Raw genomic sequence first — 17,946 nt, 5'->3', positions numbered from 1 at the left:
AGTTGCTTTATAATATGGATTATTTATAGATTAGTTATAATTAAATAAATAATTATTTAATAACATCTCTTATTTATATAAATTATAATATATAAAAATATATTTTAAGATTATTGATTGATAATAAATATATGAAATGAAAATAAATATGATATATATATAATAAATAATAATAATATATATATAATATAAAATACAAAAGAAATATAAATAATTAATAATTTATTATATCATTCTATAAATTTCAATTAAATTTTTCCATATAAAATTTATATCTTTATTGCAGCACTTACATGAAATATGTAAATAACAATTTATATAATAGTATATAAAATAGTATAAAATAATCAAAATATATTTGGAAATTGTATAACTTATAATTTATATTATAATCCAATAATTGTATAATTAATATATATATATAATTTTGATAGTAATTCTTAATTTTTAATATTTTATATTATTTATATTTATTTTATATTATATTATTAATATATTTTATATCATTACATATATATTTCGCTTATGTTGATAACCATTGATGTATATATAATGATAAACCAATAAGATTGCATCATTCAAAATAGTTAAATAAAAAAAACTAAAATAATATTTGTAATTTATTAACAAATATTTTCAATATAATAAATTTCTTAAATCATTTTGACATATATAAATATTATAGACAACTGTGTTTTAATTAATCTTATTTTACTATTCTTATTCCTTGTATTATAAGATATATATAATTTCTTTTTCTAAACTACATCTTTTATTTACCAAAATGTAATTTAATATAATTTAATCTAATTTATTTTATTAAAGAATTATTATTAAAGATCGAATAATTCATATATGAATAATTAATGAATAAATATTTATTATTTTAAGTGTTATGCATAGATGTCATCATGAATATTATATACATGTACGTCGATAGAAACTTAAATTTTAATAAATTTTATAACTAAACGTGTAAAAATAAAATTATTATTGCAATTATTGTCATTCAAAGATACGTATGTATATTCTAAATAATATTTAATCATTTATATTATTGAAAATTAATATAAATAGATATATTTTATATATTTCTTATAATACATTTAATAGGAATTCATAGTACATATCATAAAGCTTGTATATATTTATGTGTATGTGTAAGATACTTAAACTTAAATTTAATGGTTTAAAAAATGAAAATGCTATTGTTTTAATTTTAATAAGTAACTTGCATCATTTTAATGTTATCACCTCTACCATCTTATCATTAACACGCATATATCGAATTAATTTCTAACCTTAAATTGTTAACTTAAAAATTTGTGTAAAAGACAAGACATAAAAAAATGTTTTGGAAATGTTAAAAATAGAAAAAATCACTATAATTTTCTTACAAATTAAATATTGTCATCAAATTTATTTATATAAAATTTATAACCAATATTTACAAAAAACGTATAGTGTTAGTGGAAACAATATTTGTGATACAAATTTTTAATATGTATAATTCATATTATTATATAGTAATGACTCCATATGTAATGAAGCAATATTGTCATTTATTTAAAAAGTCATTTATTGTCATATACTGAATAAAAAAAATGGATGATTCAATAAAATTAATTATACATAAAGGCAGCACAATTTTCGATAGCATTATTATTACATATTATTCTGTGATTAAATACGAACAAAAAGTAAGAGCAAGTAAAAGTATATATCAAACAAGTATTAATATGAACAATGTCAATGAAAGTAATGTAGTACAAGTAAATAGAAATTCCTTAAACAGGAAAGGATTTAATGCCTATATTATATCAGCATATATTACAACATTAATAAATTCACAAACATATCGAAAGGCTGCATTTAAAAAATTATTGCAATACTTAGCATATAAATTGTTAAATAAAGTAGATTCAAAAATAATTTTAATAAAATTACGAATGCCAAGAAAACAATTCTTAGATTACAAATGGTAAGATTTCAAATACTGATTTAATCAAAATCTTTTTATTTCAATGTTATGAAATTGTATAGTAAAATGAAATTTAACTTTAGGAATCAAAAAATAACACAAATAGCAATGGAAAGAAGAGAAGTTGATCATGCTATGTCTTGGTTATCTACTTTAGGTGGAGCATTTTCTGCTTTAGGAGAAGAATTTCAATATTGTGTAATTTCTATTCTTATGAAATATATTTAAAAAATATTAAAATTTGATTGATTTATATATATTAAATTTTGGAATAATTTAAGAAAAAATATGAAATTTTATTTAAACATAATATTTTTTCTTATGCAGGCTGAAATAGCAGGAAAAATTTCCATAAAACAATTTGAACTGGCGCTTCGTCTTAGAGATCCTTTTCTAGTTGCTCGTTGTAAATTATATATTGCCTTAAGTTTGATTCAACAAGGTCAGTTAAAAACTCCAAAACAGATAGTAAAGCGTATTTATAAGTTTTCTATAAATCAAAATGATATTCGTTTACAAAATATGTGTCAAGGTATATGGGCAAAACTTAAATATTGTTATAAAATACAAAAAGAACGGCATAAAACTTAATAGTCAATACTAGTTTCATAAAATCTTTAAAGATAGTTTAAAATTAGGCTAATTAAATTTGATATTTATGTTTAAAAATAAATAATATGAAAATATTGTTTTCAAAAATGTATTTTTTGTAATTATTAAATAAATGTTAATAAAAAATAATATTATATTCTGTTAAATTAAAACTAATAATAAATATATTTTCAACATTTTTATTAATCCTCATACAATTATTAAGTCTTTTTAATTTGCAAACATTTGAAACAAAAATATAATATATGAATAATATTTAAATATGAATTTAAATGCTATGAAATTTCTTGAAATTTTTTAAATAAATTTCATGGCTTTTATCATGTATGAATATTTAGAATATTTCTATAATGGAATTTTTAATTTTTCTGGCTTCTTTTTTTGCATTCTTAAATATATTTAATTTATGTATTTAAACGTGTATATGTATGTCTACGCGCACGTGACATTTAATGTAACAAAAAAAAAAAAAAAAAAAAAAAGAAGAAAAAGAAAAAACAACAGTTATTATTTGTAAATATATCTAAACTATAAGTTAAAAACGAAATTATACACATGATCATCTTAAATTTTAGGAACTATGTTAAATATACAGTTTTAATTTTTTATTAATTACAGCAATATATATTATTTTATATCTGAAAGAGCATTAGATATTTCAAATCATAATTTAATTCTCTAGAATTATTTTAATTGTTAATGAACTATAAAAGTGTTAAAGTCTTATTTTATTGTACTTTTCTGTACCAATGTGCTTAAAATTTTATTTGATGTTCAATTTTTAATATTATATACACACTTTTGTTAACTAAAATATTCCATCTTGAAGTAGTTTAAGCTTACATTATTATCAGTGAGCAAGAGTACCCATAGGATCCCATGCAGGTAAAGTTATAGGTTCTTGTTTAAATACATCCAAAACATTCTCGGGTACTAATTTTCTATCAATGACTGCTTCAAAAACAAATTCGGAAAACCAATCAGCTGTTAATAATAAATATCCTTTTTGTCCTTGATCATCACCCCAAGAATTCTCTACTCGAAATTGTTTAATTTTACCTTCATTCTAAAAAAAAATTATAATTTATAATTATAACTTATAATAAATAATTTATGATACATTAAATATGAATATCTATATATTTCTTTAATTTTTAATAATAATAAAAAATATTTGATATATAATTTAATGCATACTTAACATATAATTTAATTAAAATTTTGTTCTGTATTATATTTGAATTATATAATATAATAATAATATAATTCAACAATAAAAAAATACAATTCAAACACAAAAAAATTCAATAATAAAAAAATTTTATATAAAATTATATAATACTATATATTGTAAATAATATAAAATTATAGTAAATGAAATTTGTATAGAATTGTAGAAAAAAATAAAAAAAAATTTAATTTTTTTAAAACGATTTTACTTATAAAATTAATTTTGTGAAAATATAATAGATATTTATATATTTGATAACATTGAGTTTTAATTAAATAATATATTTAAACACAATATATACTTTTTAAAATAAAAAAAATGTCTTTTAATATAAATTAATCAAAAAAATATCAATATATTTGTATAAATTTTTTATAAAAATTTTTTAACTTACATCAATTGAAACAGCTGTCAATGCCATTGCATGAACCATCATAGAATCTCCATAAAGTAATCTATCTGCTTTTGTAAGATTAACTTGGATATCAGTTCCAAACATTAATTCAAAATCATATGCTCTCATATCTTGTATACCTTGTTTAGCTATTAATCGTTTGTTTACATCACATCCAAACCATACAGGTTCATTTTGTTTTATACTTTCTGCACATAATTTCATTAATAATTCAGGTGGTTGATTATTATATAGTGTAAGTCTTCCACCCCAAACATTTCCTAAACAGTCTATGGTATAAAGTTTTCCATATGGATTAGATGGTCTAGGATCAGTTACTAAGCATACTTTATCATCTACATTATAATAAGGTTTCACATATTTTTCATAAAATTCTACTGGTGAAATAGGTCCAATGCAATTATAATTCTTTGCCTTATCATAATATTCCCAAGTGATAGTTTTTGAGGGTATACCTAAACAAATACCAATTATTCGATAGATTACAACCATTTGTTCCAAAATCTGAGCTTCTAATTCTTCATCTGTTGCACCATGAGATACTAAATCTCTTAAAACTTTGGAATATTCTCTCAATTTACTCTTTAAAATAGTATTCATGCGTGAACTAGACTCGCAATTATATGATTCTGGGAAACAGATTTTAGGAACAAGACCATGTCTATTTATAAGATTGACAACCATATCCCATTGACCTCCATCACAAATAGGATCATGTAACAAAAATGAAACTAATCGACCTTCTACTGGTTCATTTCTTTTAGCAGTTTTTACAATATTATGTAAAAAATAATTACATCGTTCAATCTATATAATGAAAAATATATTTATAAATATAAAAAACTATATATATATATTATGCAACATTAGTAATATATAATAAAAACCTTATCCCAAAAGAATAAATAAGCTTGACTAAACTCAAACTCATCTAAATTGTATTGCTTCATAAAGGCACTTCTTATAACATTTAAAGTAGAAAATATCCAGCATCGGCCAGAATTTTTTTGATTTGTAATAGGTTTTCCTTCTGTTGCAATCTTGTGAGTAAATACATGTTGTGTTTCTTGCAAAACTTTTCGGGAAACACAAACTTCTAAGGGATTAGTTCTTGTACATACATTTTGTGCCAAAGTATTGCGATTATCTTCATAAAATTTTGCACGTAATTGATTTAAAATTTCTGATGTTAAAATACCTGCTGCTTAAAAATAAAATTAATATATAATTTATATATATTTAATCTAAATTAAGAAAAATAATATTTAATTTTTTTTTTTAATAAAATATCTTAAGTTTCTGAAAATGTTATATATTATATTTTAATATAAAATATGTATATATTTTTTATCGAAAATATATTTTTAATTTAATTGTAAAATTATAAATATTATAAATATTCTAAAAAAAAGTCTTTCGTTTAAATATTTAAAGTCAAAAATTAATTAATTTTAATTTTTTTGAAAAATAAACATTTTATTAACAGCATTTATATTAATATCATAATAGTTCATAAAAACAGGGAGTGGCTAAACAGAATGTAGAACTTAATATTCGCTATGTCGAAAAGTTCGATTTTTCTATACATGTATTACACAAATATCATATTAGAAAGAAATATGAAAATTGAATGTATAAATATAAATAAAAAGATAACTCACAGGCAACCATCGTTATGTACGAATCCTTCTTGCTTTAATTTTAATAGATTCGATTAAAAATTTCGACCAAGTACTATACAAAGTTCAGAAATCACAGAAGCATACCACTTTTGTTACATGCATTTCATTCGTTTGATAGACGGAACAAGAAAGATAATATTATCTACTATAAGGAACTAGAAAGAAGTCCGTGAGACGGCACAGAGGCAAAGGGAATATTCCCCTCCTTTAGTCACTTACACACGATGTTATGATCTTATCTGTAGATGTGATACTTTTGGCCAATATGCGTGTCTATTTGTATTATTCTCATTAGAAATAACCAATCAAACTTGTATTTCTTTTAAAAGACTTCTTTCTCACATTAATTTATAAATTTTTAAACAAAAATATAAATACTTAAATAGAATTTATATTTATAATTTAAATAAAAATAAAAAGATATTGTAAACCAATTGAAAAATGAATATTTATAATTAATAGAAAATAAAAATTATGATTTAGCTTAGGCTTCAATTTCCGAACAATTTTAAAAAAACAAAATATTTTAATATAATTATGAAAAAAAAAGCTTTGATTTGATATCATAAAATTATACATCAGTTAGAATATTATAATTTAAAATATATACATAAATATATAAGTACTGAATATTTGTATAATATATGCATATATTTTAACCTCTTCTATTCTTTTATTAATAATTTAATAAAAAAAATTTTCATTGAAATTGAAAAAAAATATTATAAATTGACATATAATTTTTTGAAAATTTTAATTTTTTACATAAGAAATATTACAATTTCAATATAAATTAATTCAATTAAATATGAACTAATTAATAAACAAATTTAATTTCTTTTGTTTTCGAATATATCTCTATAATCATATTTAATTTATTAAAAATATTTAATATTAATTATAATATTATTTAAAAATTCATCTATATATATCATATATTTATATATATGTCAATATAAGCTTAATATGAGATTTATTAATCTTACATTGACATTTTATAAATTTAAAAATATTTAAAGAAATTAAATCTTTTTTATTCTTAAATTAATTACAGGATGAACAGAAAATGTATCTATACAATTATATTTTATTTGTATGCCTATAACTAATCTTATCTAAAATAACATGTTAAATAATACGAAAAAATTGTTTGTTATAAATTTACTGTATACCAAAAACTACATAGCTTAAATTCTACTCATAGTATTTATAATCAGATAGTACAACCAATATAAATATTACTATATAAGAGTCATATATATTGAGTTATATTGTTCATTAATTTTCAATATATCAAAATAATTATTACTTCTCATAGGACATTGCATAATTAAGAATTCATATTTGAAGGTGGTTTTTCTATTTTTGATTCCAAAGAAAATGGTGGAATTCTACAATCAAACGCATACCCATCTTCTCTTTCCATTCTAAATGTACCCCTAAAATGATATATAATTAAAATTTTTTTTAAAAATAGAATTAATTTAAAAAATTTTCAACAATTTTATTTTGTATTTTTATTTTATTTTTACAACCAATATTCTTTTTTTTCACTTAATTAACAATTATTACATTATGTTCTATATTATATTCTATGTAAATTTAAAAGAAATAATATCATATTAATTTTGTTAAATGAAATATTAAAGATAAATAAAATTCAATTAGTTTTGAATTGAATATTATTATTCCATAAGAAATAAAATATTTTTTAAAATATTACATATTAAAATAATATTCAAAATAAAAAGATTTTTATTATGAATCTAAAGTACTAATAAAATACATACCACATATGTCCACTTGCAGCTTGTAAACTCACATGACTACTATATTGAAAAGCAGGTAATATTTTTGATAAAACAGGTTCCTGACCAACTACTCCTCGTCCTCGAACAGTTTCCAATGTACCAGAGAGACTAAATATCCTCCAATGTCTTTCACGTAATTGTACGCTCAAATCGCCCAAATTTTCCAGACGAATGCAATAACGCCACTAAATATTTTATTTAATCATATATAATGTAGAATTATTTATCTTAAGCCTGACCAACTCGCGATTCACGATATATTCAATATGTAAAATAACATTAAAATAAAACTCTATAATATTGAAATAAATTAATAAAAATTACATAAATACAATAAATAACGAATATTTAAAAAAAAAATAATATTGAAATGACTAGATTATTATGATATTTGATTATTTTTATTTTTTAAGTATTATTTTAAAAATATAAATTTTTTTCTATATTTTTATATTTTTTTCTTATTCATGAAATAATTAAAGTTGGTCAAACTTAATTTATATCTTGTATTATATATATGTCAAATATAAAATATTATGTAAAATGTTAAAAAAATCAATTTAGAATATATGTAATAAAGTATATAATAGTATATAATAAATAAGAAATCCTAATAAATACATAGATCAAAAACTCACCAGTTTTTGAGTTACCAACAATTTTGTATGTATATAAGTAATGTAAGTATCTTATGAGCTTCCATATGTTGTATGCAGCCTGAAAACAAAGAATTCTCTTGCAAATTTTTAATATCTATCAAAGTTATGTTATTCTTGAACTTCCATATGTTGAATACCTTATAACTACTTACAGAGCTGCAAAGTTTTTCAAATTTCCAAGTCTTTATCAAGTTATTTGATAAGCATCCCAGATCTTTTAAACCTAAACATATCTTTTAAACCATTTAATCATAAAGAATACACTGTCTTTTTATAAAATTTCATAAAAATTAATTCAGTAAATTTAAGTTGAAATATGAGAATATTTTCAAACATAGAACATATACTTATATTATTAGTATACAAAATTATTGGTAACTCAAAAACATGTGAGTTTTCATTCTATATATTTGCTAGAATATTTTCTTAAGTTTTCTGTTTGTAAATTATTATATAATTTTAATTTTTAATATTATTATTATTAAACTTTTTAATATTTTGTGTTATAATAGTTACCCAATGTGCAGCAGTAGCTTGATTTCCTCTATAACCCATATAAAATGGAATAACAGTAACACGAATATTTTCAGTAGTTTCTTTATGTACATCTGATAATTCCAACCATGGGTGATTTTTTTTTTGCCATGCTCTGAGTGTTTCTTGTGCCACAAAACATGGTTCTTGATTTGGATTATATGCTAAGAATTTATCAAATAATTCATGTTGCAATGCAGTTTTTTCGTTTGTAGTATAAGGTAAAATATCTTCATGAGCAACATAATCTAATCCTGGTACTGTATATAAGCTATGACTGCTTTCATGATTACTCAAAAAGGTTACAGCTTCTGTTTGAGCACGCTATACATAAATATATGATAATGATTTATAATATTAATTTTTTTTCTATATACTTATTTTGTATATGTGTGTGTTTCTTAAAAAGGTATTCTATTCTAGAAAATTAAAAAATCTAATTTTTATATTTTTTCATTTTTGTGTAGGAAATATTTTTAAAATATTAAAATGAAAGTATTAATATTAATTATAATTTAATAGTTTTAATATAATATTACACTATTAATACTTATAAACTTAAAAATATGTTAAATTTCTTTACATGAATTATTTTTTTTCAATAGTTGATTCAAAAATAATTATCTAGATTAAAATATCCCTTTGTTATATTCATTAATTATACTTACTATAAAAGGATAATCTCTTTGGTCAATTAATACCTGATAAAATGTATGAGTTCTTCCTTTTACTTCTTTTCCTACACTATTGTAATGATCATTTGTGTTTCTAAATTAAATTAGAATTTTTGTATAGTTTCTTATAATATAAACTTAATAATTAAATAAAAAATTTACCCTTCTTTTTTATTTGGAATATCTCTGTCATAAACCCGTGCTGTCCAAGGAAACAATATTACACCACGATAACCAAATACTCTGTGTAGAATTAATTGACCAGTTTCATATTTTCCTTGTAATTTTGGTGTTTCCAATTTTCCCACTTCTGCCAATCTATAATAAATATATTATATACTATATATATATTTTAATATAATTAATTAGTCCAGTTTTTTATTAAAATATACAATAATATATTAAGTTAATATTCTTTATTTTTGGATAATATAGTTATATAATATATATATTTTTATATATATAAATATATGAAATAAATTATATAAAATTATACAAAAAATTATATATAAAATTTTTAATTAATCAAAATATCTTTGAAAAGAAAAATTGTATAACATTAACAATATATAATTATAATTTAATAAAATTTAATTTTATTGTATACATATTTGAAAAAAAAAATATATATATATATTTAATATTTTACTTTATCAAATTAATGAATTAATTTATTACGTTTACCTAATATGCCTTACGTGATACAAACAAATTTTTTTCGGTACTTTTAATAAATAACATTTTAATTTACAAGTAAGATTTCGTGTAAGTGCCATACTTTCTTGAAAAATATGTTTAATAAAATATAATTTTTAGTTTAGATTGTGCGATACTCGATCGAAAATACATGATAATGTCTTCTTGACATTTTGGTAGTTTTTTTACTACGTTACAACAACGAAGATCATGTGTTCTGTTTAGATACGCATTTAGAAAAAAGGTAACTTCTCATGAAAGCATAATACATATCCAAAATAATATAATATCGTATAAATATAAGTAAATATAAATAAAAAATATAAATAAATATAAATATAATTTCTTGAACTTAATTATATAATATTTATTTAAGTTATTTTTACTATAGAAAAATCTAATATAATAATAATAAATTAAAAATAATTTAAATAGCAAATATAAAATATATTAATAAAATAAGTAATAATTTTTCTATTAATTACATAGAAACATGTAATAAATATTTTTATAATATTATAATATTTTTATAATATTGTAAATAAATTTTAATCAAAATATTTTATGTTAAAATAAAATTTTAACATGTTATTATCTTATAAAAATAAAATCTATTAAAAATAAAAATATATATACATAATACAATTTCCTAAAATGATAAAAAGTTTTAATTATTATAAATAATACTTTAAAATTCTTAAAACTATGTTGAATATATTTGTAAAAATTATTTATGTTATAACTATTTTAATTTCTAATATTCATTCTTATTCTTATTTAATATTTTTTTTAGTATTATATATTTTTTATACTATACTATAGTATGTAAGTATGTCACGTTGCAATTTATAAACTCACAAATTCGTTTATTTCTAACATAAATATTATTAAGTTTATTATTAAAAGTAAAGCATAGATATTCAATTTTTATTGAAATATAAAAAAAAATTTAATGAAATATTTATTATTTCATGTTTGTTAAGTAAATTAAAAAAAAATTGTAAAAATATTTTTTAGAATGAATTGCATGATATATAGATATATTACTTCGATATGTAGAAGTAATATTAATTTTGATACTTATAGAAAAATTAATACTATTTTCACATCATGTAATGATGCATTAACAACACATGTATTTATGACAAAATTCAGTTTACAGTTATATCATAAAAATTTGTTACATACTACCAAAGTTCGATTTAAAGAAATTAAGTCTAATTTGAAATTATTTGAGAATCAAAATAATTATTCTTCTGTTCAATTGAAGAAAAGACCCAAAAAAAGAAAATCTCTTTCTACCTATGAAGAAATTAATACTGTAAGTAAAAATATTTTTTAATAATTGTTTGCTATAATATGTTTTCAAAAATATTTCAATATCTGATAATAAACTTAATAAATTAATTATCTGAAAATTTAATAAGAATTTTTTTTATAGTCATATCGTATGAAAGCATTGGCTACTTCAGAAGAATATAATTTAGAATCTTTGGTGAAAGGTCTCATTGAACAAAATTTATATATGCCAAGTAGTATAAATACATCAACAAGTTGTGAGTATATTAAAATTTAATTTATTTTTGATAAAAATTTATAAATAAGAATATATATAAATTATTCTTATATTTTAATTATATATTTTAAAGTATAATATCCTTGTAAAATGATATAATAAAACATTTTCATTATTTTATGAATTATTTTATAATTATTTTATTTTAATAGTTAAATCATTCTTTAAAATATAAGATGGATCTAATAAGAGAAATGTGAGAGATAAAATTATAAAAAAAATTTTTACTTAATTATAATTTAATGTATATGATAAATAAAATATATATTAATATATATAATAATAAATTAATAATTTTTAAGTTTCTTCTTAAAACATTTTATAAATATAATACTGTTTTAAAAAATAAAATAATATAAAATTAATAATATAAATTATATTATTATATATATTAATAATATAAAATAATATAAATTAATAATAATATAAAATTTTATAATTAAATTTAATAATTTAATAATAATTAAATTTTAAAATTAAATTTAATTATAATTTTTTAGTTCTTTTATATTTTCTTAAAATTATTTATCATGCTTTTAATATGCATGTAAATTAATATATTATATACTATATATATATGTGTATACATACATGTACATATACATATAATACAATATAATATAATATAATTTAAAAAAATTTAATTTTAAAAATATTTTTTATAATATATTCATTTTTTAAAAATGATTAATAAATAAATTTCCTACTGACATAAATAAATTATATTATTTGAATAATAATATAATTATTAAACTTATTATTTATATTTATATAAATATAATTATACTATTACTGTATTAAATAAAATAAATAAGATTTAAAATGCTTAATGATTAAAATATTATGATAGCAATAAAAATAAGTTTAATGTAATATAAAAACTAAATATAACATGAAATAATAATTTATTTAATAAGATGGATGATAGATAGATATTATTAAAAGATAATTTAATTTGTGAAAAAACTATTTTCATTAAAATAAGATTTATTATATATTATTATATTTATCTGAAATATTTTATTATGATATGTATATAGCAAATAATAAAAAAAAGTGTTTAAAGAAAAAAAATAAAATTTTGTATTATTTATCAAAAATCACTTTATAAATTTTTGAGGTTTTTTCTTATTGCATTGTTATAACAAAAACAATAAATATATATAATAAAAATAAATATAAATAACAAAAAAATAATATAATATTAATTCGTTAAATTTTAATAATCTTGAAAAAAGATAGAAGAAAATATTATGATAATATTAGATTAGATTTAAATTGTAATTTAATTCTTTGTTGCTTAAAATTTCATTATATTAAAGTTATTTTGTAATTTTTTATCAGTATTTCTATAATATACCTTAAGATTTATAAATATAAAATTGCATAAAAATATTATATTAGAATACATTTAAAATATATAAATAATAATATATAATATATAATATATATAATATCTATGTAAAGTAAATTAAAATGTTTGAATATTTACAGTTTTATTTATTTACAAGTTTTCAACATCAGGCCCAAGTATTATATACAGATGAATTATTTATGATATATATCTACTATACTATAAAGGTCACAAATAAGTCACATACATATATACATATATGAGTTGTAAACCTATTACAAGAAAGTAAATAAGTATGTATGTATAATAATTTAAATTCATATAAATTTAAAATCTATAATTTGAATAGTTTTTTTAAGCATTTAAATTAAGAAAGAAATAACTATGGATTCAACATTATGTTTACCTTCGTCTAAAAAAGAAATTGAAGAATTAATAGAAAAAACAAAAGATTGGGCACTCATGCATGGAATGTGCATGAGACCTAAACAAAATTTTAATAGAAATGTCCTACAATTTGCACCATTTATTCTAATGCCATCTCCATTTCCTAGAAAGGAATTTATAAATGCTTGTCAGATTCAAGTAATATTAAATATGCTTATACATAGAGTTGCCCAAGATTATAATTTTTTAAAAGAAACTTTAGAAGAAACAATTAAAGTTGATAATTTTACTAAAGAATTATTTGAAATCTGTAAAATTATAAACAATGAAGGAGGATCAGTACAAAAAATATCTCTTGGTATATTACGTTCAGACTTAATGTTGGATACAACTTGTCCAGAAAAAGATAAAAATAAGAATATATATTGTTGTTGGAAACAAGTTGAAATAAATACAATTGCATCTGGCTTTGGTTGGTTAGGGCCTGCTTCAACTGAATTACATAAATTTGTTTTAAAAGAGCTTGGTTATCATAAAGAAATAAAAAATCTTCCAGAAAATAATGCATTACAAATAATATGTTCAAGTATAATTAAAGCATGGATGATGTATGGAAATCAACAGTATGTTTCTTATTAATAATACAAATTATTTTTAATAATACAAAATTGAATTTGATATATAGTTAAATTTAAAAAAAATTAATTAACATATTTTAATACTTAATTTTATCTCTTGCAGAGCAGTAATTTTGTTTGTCATTGAAGATATTACATATAATATTTGCGATCAACGTTTTCATGAATTTGAAATTAGAAAGCAAAATCCAAATGTCAGAATCATTCGTAGAAATTTAACACAATTAACAGCTACTGCTAAATTGGGCTACAAAAAAGAATTGATAGTAGATAATTATATTGTAGCTGTAGTATATTACAGGTGTGGTTATGAACCTGGACAATATCACACACAAAAAGAATGGGAAGTAAGATTATTAATAGAAAGATCTTTAGCAATTAAGTGTCCTACTATTCAGTATCATTTAGCAGGAACTAAAAAAGTTCAACAGACTCTTGCAAAGCCAGGTGTAATTAGTAGATTTTTAAAAAATGAAAAAACATGTGCAGAGATTACAGAAATATTCACTGGTAAGTGAATTATTTTACTAGTAGTATATGATACTGAAACATGAATTGAAATATTATATTATTTTGTATAGAACTTTATGGATTAGACTTTGATGAACATGGAGATGCTGCTATAGAAATGGGAATCTCAGATCCACATCGTTTCGTATTAAAACCTCAACGGGAAGGAGGTTGTAATAATAAATATGGATTAGATATAAAACATTTCTTAGAATCTGTAAAAAATAAGCAAGATAGAGTAGCTTGGATTCTTATGGATAAAATTCGTCCTCCAATTCATAAAAGTTACATGGTTAGACCTGAAATTAATATAGATACTGAACTGCAAGAATTAGTTTCTGAATTAGGAATCTTTGGTGTTATAATAGCAGATGAAAATAATGTATATGTTAACAAACAAAGTGGTCATATGTTACGAACAAAGTTAGCTACTGCTAATGAAGGTGGTGTTGCAACAGGATTAGGTGCATGTGACAGTCCATTTTTAGTAGATTAAAAATTAAATCTTAACTATTAATGATATATAGAATAATACATTAAATAAAATTTTATTTTATCATAATGATTATATTGAACAATTGACTAAAATTAAATTTAATTAGTTTATATAGCATAATATTTATACATAATATTTCTAATATCCATTCTAATATCCATCTATATCATAAATAATTATTTATATATAAAACATTTAAGTATTTTTTATATATCCTTTCTTTCAATTAAATATAAAATTAATATTTTTTTATGTTTTAATTTTACATTTATATTTCATACATAATACATAATATGTTATTAATATTTTTCTTCTGGGTAATATATATGTGTGTATTTATATATATTATATTTTTTTTATGTTTATATTTATATATTTTATTTGATTAAATATTTAATTTTTTTTAAATATTGATTATAAATGATTATAAATTGATTACAATGATTTAAAATGAATTTTAAATATACTTTATTATATCCTTTTAATTTTATAACATTATTATTATATTTTATTTAATAAAAATTTTTATATAAACAACATGTTTCAACAAATTTATGGCATATAGATAATAAAATATTATTAATGTAATTATATTAAAATTAAAAAACTATAAATATAAAAAAAATATTTACTATATATTTAAAAAAATGTATACTTTGTACAATTATATAATTTATATAATTATATAAAAAAATATATTTTAATAAATTTTTGTATTTTCAATGATATTGATATCTTAAATATTATAAATTTTATATAATTTTTAAAATATATATATTGTTAAATATTTACATATTTTTAAACAAATATATATAAATATAGTTTATTTTATTTTTTTTAAATCCTATATTTCCCAATCTAAAAAATCAATCTAAAAAAATCATTAAATGTATAAGAATAATATATATCATTAAATTTCACTTTATTTAGATTATTTTTACAGCTTTACCGGATGTTATACATGCCGTGGCAAAGTATGAAGTAAACCATGAGCCAAGAGAAATTTTCTTTTTTCGAGAAGGTACCATAGTAATGTGGAATATTTCTGAACTTGAATGTGAAAATTTATTAGAATTCTTAAAAAAATATGAACAAAATCGTTACATGGAATACGATGTACAATCTGAGAGTGAAGTGATGTGTTACAATTATGCAGAACATGGGTAATAATTTCAAATTTCATTATTTTTACAATAATTTTATAATTTTATTTTTATATATGCAAAAACAGTATATTCATTTACTAAATATTTTGCAGAAAAAGAAATCATATAAAAAATGGTAACATTATTTTAGCTTTAGATGCAACAAAATTAGATAAGTATACATTTTCTAATGCAATTGCACAATCAGTGAAATTGGGCATATGGGAAGCATCTTTAGATAATTATATAGATTCCATAGAATTTGTTACTGAAGATTTAAAAGCTGGTAAAAAATTAGAAATGACTCAACATGAAGTATTAAAAAAGCAAGGGGAATTATTTGCATTGCGACATTCTATTAATTTAAGCTCAGATTTATTAGATACTCCAGATTTCTATTGGGAAAGAGAAGATTTAGAACAACTTTATCAGGAAACTTGTTCGTATTTTAACATTGCAAAACGTACAAGAGTAAGTACAAAAAAATTATTAAATTAATTATTTAATAATATAAATTTATAAATAAAATATAAAAAATTCTAATACAACAAAAAATAAATGATTCTTTATATCAAAATAAATGTAAAATATAGAATGAAAATTTTTCATGATATTTCAAAATAAATATTTGTATAATGTAAAAATAAGTTAATTTTATTTTATAGGTAATAAATGAAAAATTAAATCATTGTGTGGAGCTTGTAGCAATTTTATCTTCACATTTAAGCGATCGCCATCACATTCGTTTAGAATGGATGATTATTATTCTTATTATGGTTGAAGTTGTTTTTGAAATATTACATTATATTGATAAGTATCTTTCATAATGTAATTATGTATAAAATAATTGATAATAATAATTAGTAGCAGTCATTGTGTATTTAATTGTAAAATAGATATATATAAAATTATAGATATATATTTATATATATATAAAAAATAGATATATATTGATAAAAATAGATATATAAAAATAAAACTTATATCATTGGAAGAAAAATTTTTTTTAAATTTTATAAATTTATTAGTATTAATATACTCATTTTATAATATTTTTTTTATTTGTTTGCATTGTCTTCTTACTATTACAATGAAATATATTTGATTAAATATAAATATTATCTTCGATATTTACGTAAGATTTAGATAATATCAATAGCTTCAAATACAATGTATCAATAATTGTAATATAGAACAAGGACACTTATTACATAGTATGTTATTTTCAATTATATTCACAATTATTTATATTAATGAAAATTATAAAAATATATTTATTATATTATTTATTATTAATCAAAATTAAGCTATGAATATATAATATAATCTAGTAATATAACAATAATATATAATAATTTTTATAATGTTTTAAAATAACACTCTGTAATATTATGGTATATATAATATGGTATATATTATCTATATATATATATATATATATATATATATATATATATATATATATATATATGTGCGCTATATATAAAGTAATTGAATAAAATTTCTACTTTTTTATACAATATAAATTTATTAAATGTTTTTTTC

General features: G+C 18.9%; 4 protein-coding genes across 13 annotated transcripts; 2 read left to right on the top strand and 2 right to left on the bottom strand.

Moving 5' to 3' along the window:
- Window positions 1–892: 892 nt before the first annotated feature.
- Window positions 893–3,562, top strand: LOC100865490 (uncharacterized protein F58A4.6). 2 transcript variants are annotated; one of them, XM_086913596.1, is made up of 4 exons: window positions 893–1,981; window positions 2,065–2,179; window positions 2,309–2,471; window positions 3,437–3,562. In XM_086913596.1, the coding sequence occupies exons 1-4, from the start codon at window positions 1,605–1,607 to the stop codon at window positions 3,448–3,450; spliced, it is 669 nt and encodes a 222-aa protein (XP_086769722.1). In that variant the 5' UTR covers window positions 893–1,604; the 3' UTR covers window positions 3,451–3,562. The 2 variants fall into 2 exon arrangements, with proteins under 2 accessions (XP_086769722.1, XP_003690558.1); XM_003690510.4 differs by lacking the exon at window positions 3,437–3,562 and having other exon boundaries at window positions 2,309–2,739.
- On the bottom strand, window positions 1,389–6,573 carry LOC100866133 (bleomycin hydrolase). 4 transcript variants are annotated; one of them, XM_086913594.1, is made up of 5 exons: window positions 5,901–6,439; window positions 5,127–5,440; window positions 4,219–5,046; window positions 3,437–3,659; window positions 1,389–2,471 (listed from the first exon to the last, which is right to left on the bottom strand). In XM_086913594.1, exons 1-4 carry the CDS (start codon window positions 5,908–5,910, stop codon window positions 3,444–3,446), a joined length of 1,368 nt encoding a protein of 455 aa, XP_086769720.1. In that variant the 5' UTR covers window positions 5,911–6,439; the 3' UTR covers window positions 1,389–2,471; window positions 3,437–3,443. The 4 variants fall into 4 exon arrangements, with proteins under 4 accessions (XP_086769720.1, XP_086769718.1, XP_086769719.1 ...); XM_086913592.1 differs by having other exon boundaries at window positions 5,127–5,443; window positions 5,901–6,431; XM_086913593.1 differs by lacking the exon at window positions 1,389–2,471 and having other exon boundaries at window positions 2,757–3,659; window positions 5,901–6,573.
- A 494-nt stretch (window positions 6,574–7,067) lies between these two features.
- POLDIP2 (DNA polymerase delta interacting protein 2) lies at window positions 7,068–10,538 on the bottom strand. 3 transcript variants are annotated; one of them, XR_015293792.1, is made up of 8 exons: window positions 10,284–10,445; window positions 9,762–9,917; window positions 9,594–9,693; window positions 8,908–9,249; window positions 8,529–8,624; window positions 8,371–8,449; window positions 7,712–7,917; window positions 7,068–7,360 (listed from the first exon to the last, which is right to left on the bottom strand). XR_015293792.1 is itself a non-coding variant. In XM_086913595.1 (6 exons), the coding sequence occupies exons 1-6, from the start codon at window positions 10,373–10,375 to the stop codon at window positions 7,252–7,254; spliced, it is 1,005 nt and encodes a 334-aa protein (XP_086769721.1). In that variant the 5' UTR covers window positions 10,376–10,538; the 3' UTR covers window positions 7,068–7,251. The 3 variants fall into 3 exon arrangements, 1 of the variants encoding a protein (XP_086769721.1); XR_015293793.1 differs by having other exon boundaries at window positions 8,544–8,624; XM_086913595.1 differs by lacking the exons at window positions 8,371–8,449; window positions 8,529–8,624 and having other exon boundaries at window positions 10,284–10,538.
- Window positions 10,414–17,274, top strand: LOC100869617 (glutathione synthetase). Of its 4 annotated transcripts, XM_086913589.1 has the most exons (9): window positions 10,414–10,539; window positions 11,451–11,616; window positions 11,737–11,851; window positions 13,366–14,235; window positions 14,354–14,760; window positions 14,832–15,224; window positions 16,200–16,419; window positions 16,515–16,872; window positions 17,067–17,274. In XM_086913589.1, the coding sequence occupies exons 4-9, from the start codon at window positions 13,610–13,612 to the stop codon at window positions 17,226–17,228; spliced, it is 2,166 nt and encodes a 721-aa protein (XP_086769715.1). In that variant the 5' UTR covers window positions 10,414–10,539; window positions 11,451–11,616; window positions 11,737–11,851; window positions 13,366–13,609; the 3' UTR covers window positions 17,229–17,274. The 4 variants fall into 4 exon arrangements, with proteins under 4 accessions (XP_086769715.1, XP_086769717.1, XP_086769716.1 ...); XM_086913590.1 differs by lacking the exon at window positions 10,414–10,539 and having other exon boundaries at window positions 11,421–11,616; window positions 14,832–14,930; XM_012494487.3 differs by lacking the exon at window positions 10,414–10,539 and having other exon boundaries at window positions 11,421–11,616.
- Window positions 17,275–17,946: the final 672 nt, after the last annotated feature.

Source organism: Apis florea, unplaced genomic scaffold (assembly GCF_048593485.1).
Source record: "Apis florea isolate Af1SG1 unplaced genomic scaffold, ASM4859348v1 contig_3496_pilon, whole genome shotgun sequence".
Taxonomy (NCBI): Eukaryota; Metazoa; Arthropoda; class Insecta; order Hymenoptera; family Apidae; genus Apis; species Apis florea.
The sequence above is the reverse complement of the archived record's forward strand: the minus strand, read 5'-3'. Positions and strand labels throughout refer to the sequence as shown.

What these genes read in the sequence shown, in the direction of transcription:
- LOC100865490 (XM_003690510.4), top strand. Translation starts at nt 1,605, where the DNA reads ATGGATGATTCAATAAAATTAATTATACATAAAGGCAGCACAATTTTC. An exon ending in CAATTCTTAGATTACAAATG is followed by an intron (nt 1,982 to 2,064) that starts GTAAGATTTCAA and finishes ATTTAACTTTAG; the next exon opens with GAATCAAAAAATAACACAAA. An exon ending in GAGAAGAATTTCAATATTGT is followed by an intron (nt 2,180 to 2,308) that starts GTAATTTCTATT and finishes TTTCTTATGCAG; the next exon opens with GCTGAAATAGCAGGAAAAAT.
- POLDIP2 (XM_086913595.1), bottom strand. Translation starts at nt 10,375, where the DNA reads ATGGCACTTACACGAAATCTTACTTGTAAATTAAAATGTTATTTATTA. An exon ending in TATCACGTAAGGCATATTAG is followed by an intron (nt 9,918 to 10,283) that starts GTAAACGTAATA and finishes TATTTATTATAG; the next exon opens with ATTGGCAGAAGTGGGAAAAT. An exon ending in AAGCTACTGCTGCACATTGG is followed by an intron (nt 7,918 to 8,907) that starts GTAACTATTATA and finishes TAAAATATTTAG; the next exon opens with TGGCGTTATTGCATTCGTCT.
- LOC100866133 (XM_086913592.1), bottom strand. An exon ending in ATTTATTCTTTTGGGATAAG is followed by an intron (nt 5,047 to 5,126) that starts GTTTTTATTATA and finishes TTCATTATATAG; the next exon opens with ATTGAACGATGTAATTATTT. An exon ending in TGACAGCTGTTTCAATTGAT is followed by an intron (nt 3,660 to 4,218) that starts GTAAGTTAAAAA and finishes ATTTTTTTTTAG; the next exon opens with AATGAAGGTAAAATTAAACA.
- LOC100869617 (XM_086913589.1), top strand. Translation starts at nt 13,610, where the DNA reads ATGGATTCAACATTATGTTTACCTTCGTCTAAAAAAGAAATTGAAGAA. An exon ending in TACAATTATGCAGAACATGG is followed by an intron (nt 16,420 to 16,514) that starts GTAATAATTTCA and finishes AATATTTTGCAG; the next exon opens with AAAAAGAAATCATATAAAAA. An exon ending in ACATTGCAAAACGTACAAGA is followed by an intron (nt 16,873 to 17,066) that starts GTAAGTACAAAA and finishes TTTATTTTATAG; the next exon opens with GTAATAAATGAAAAATTAAA.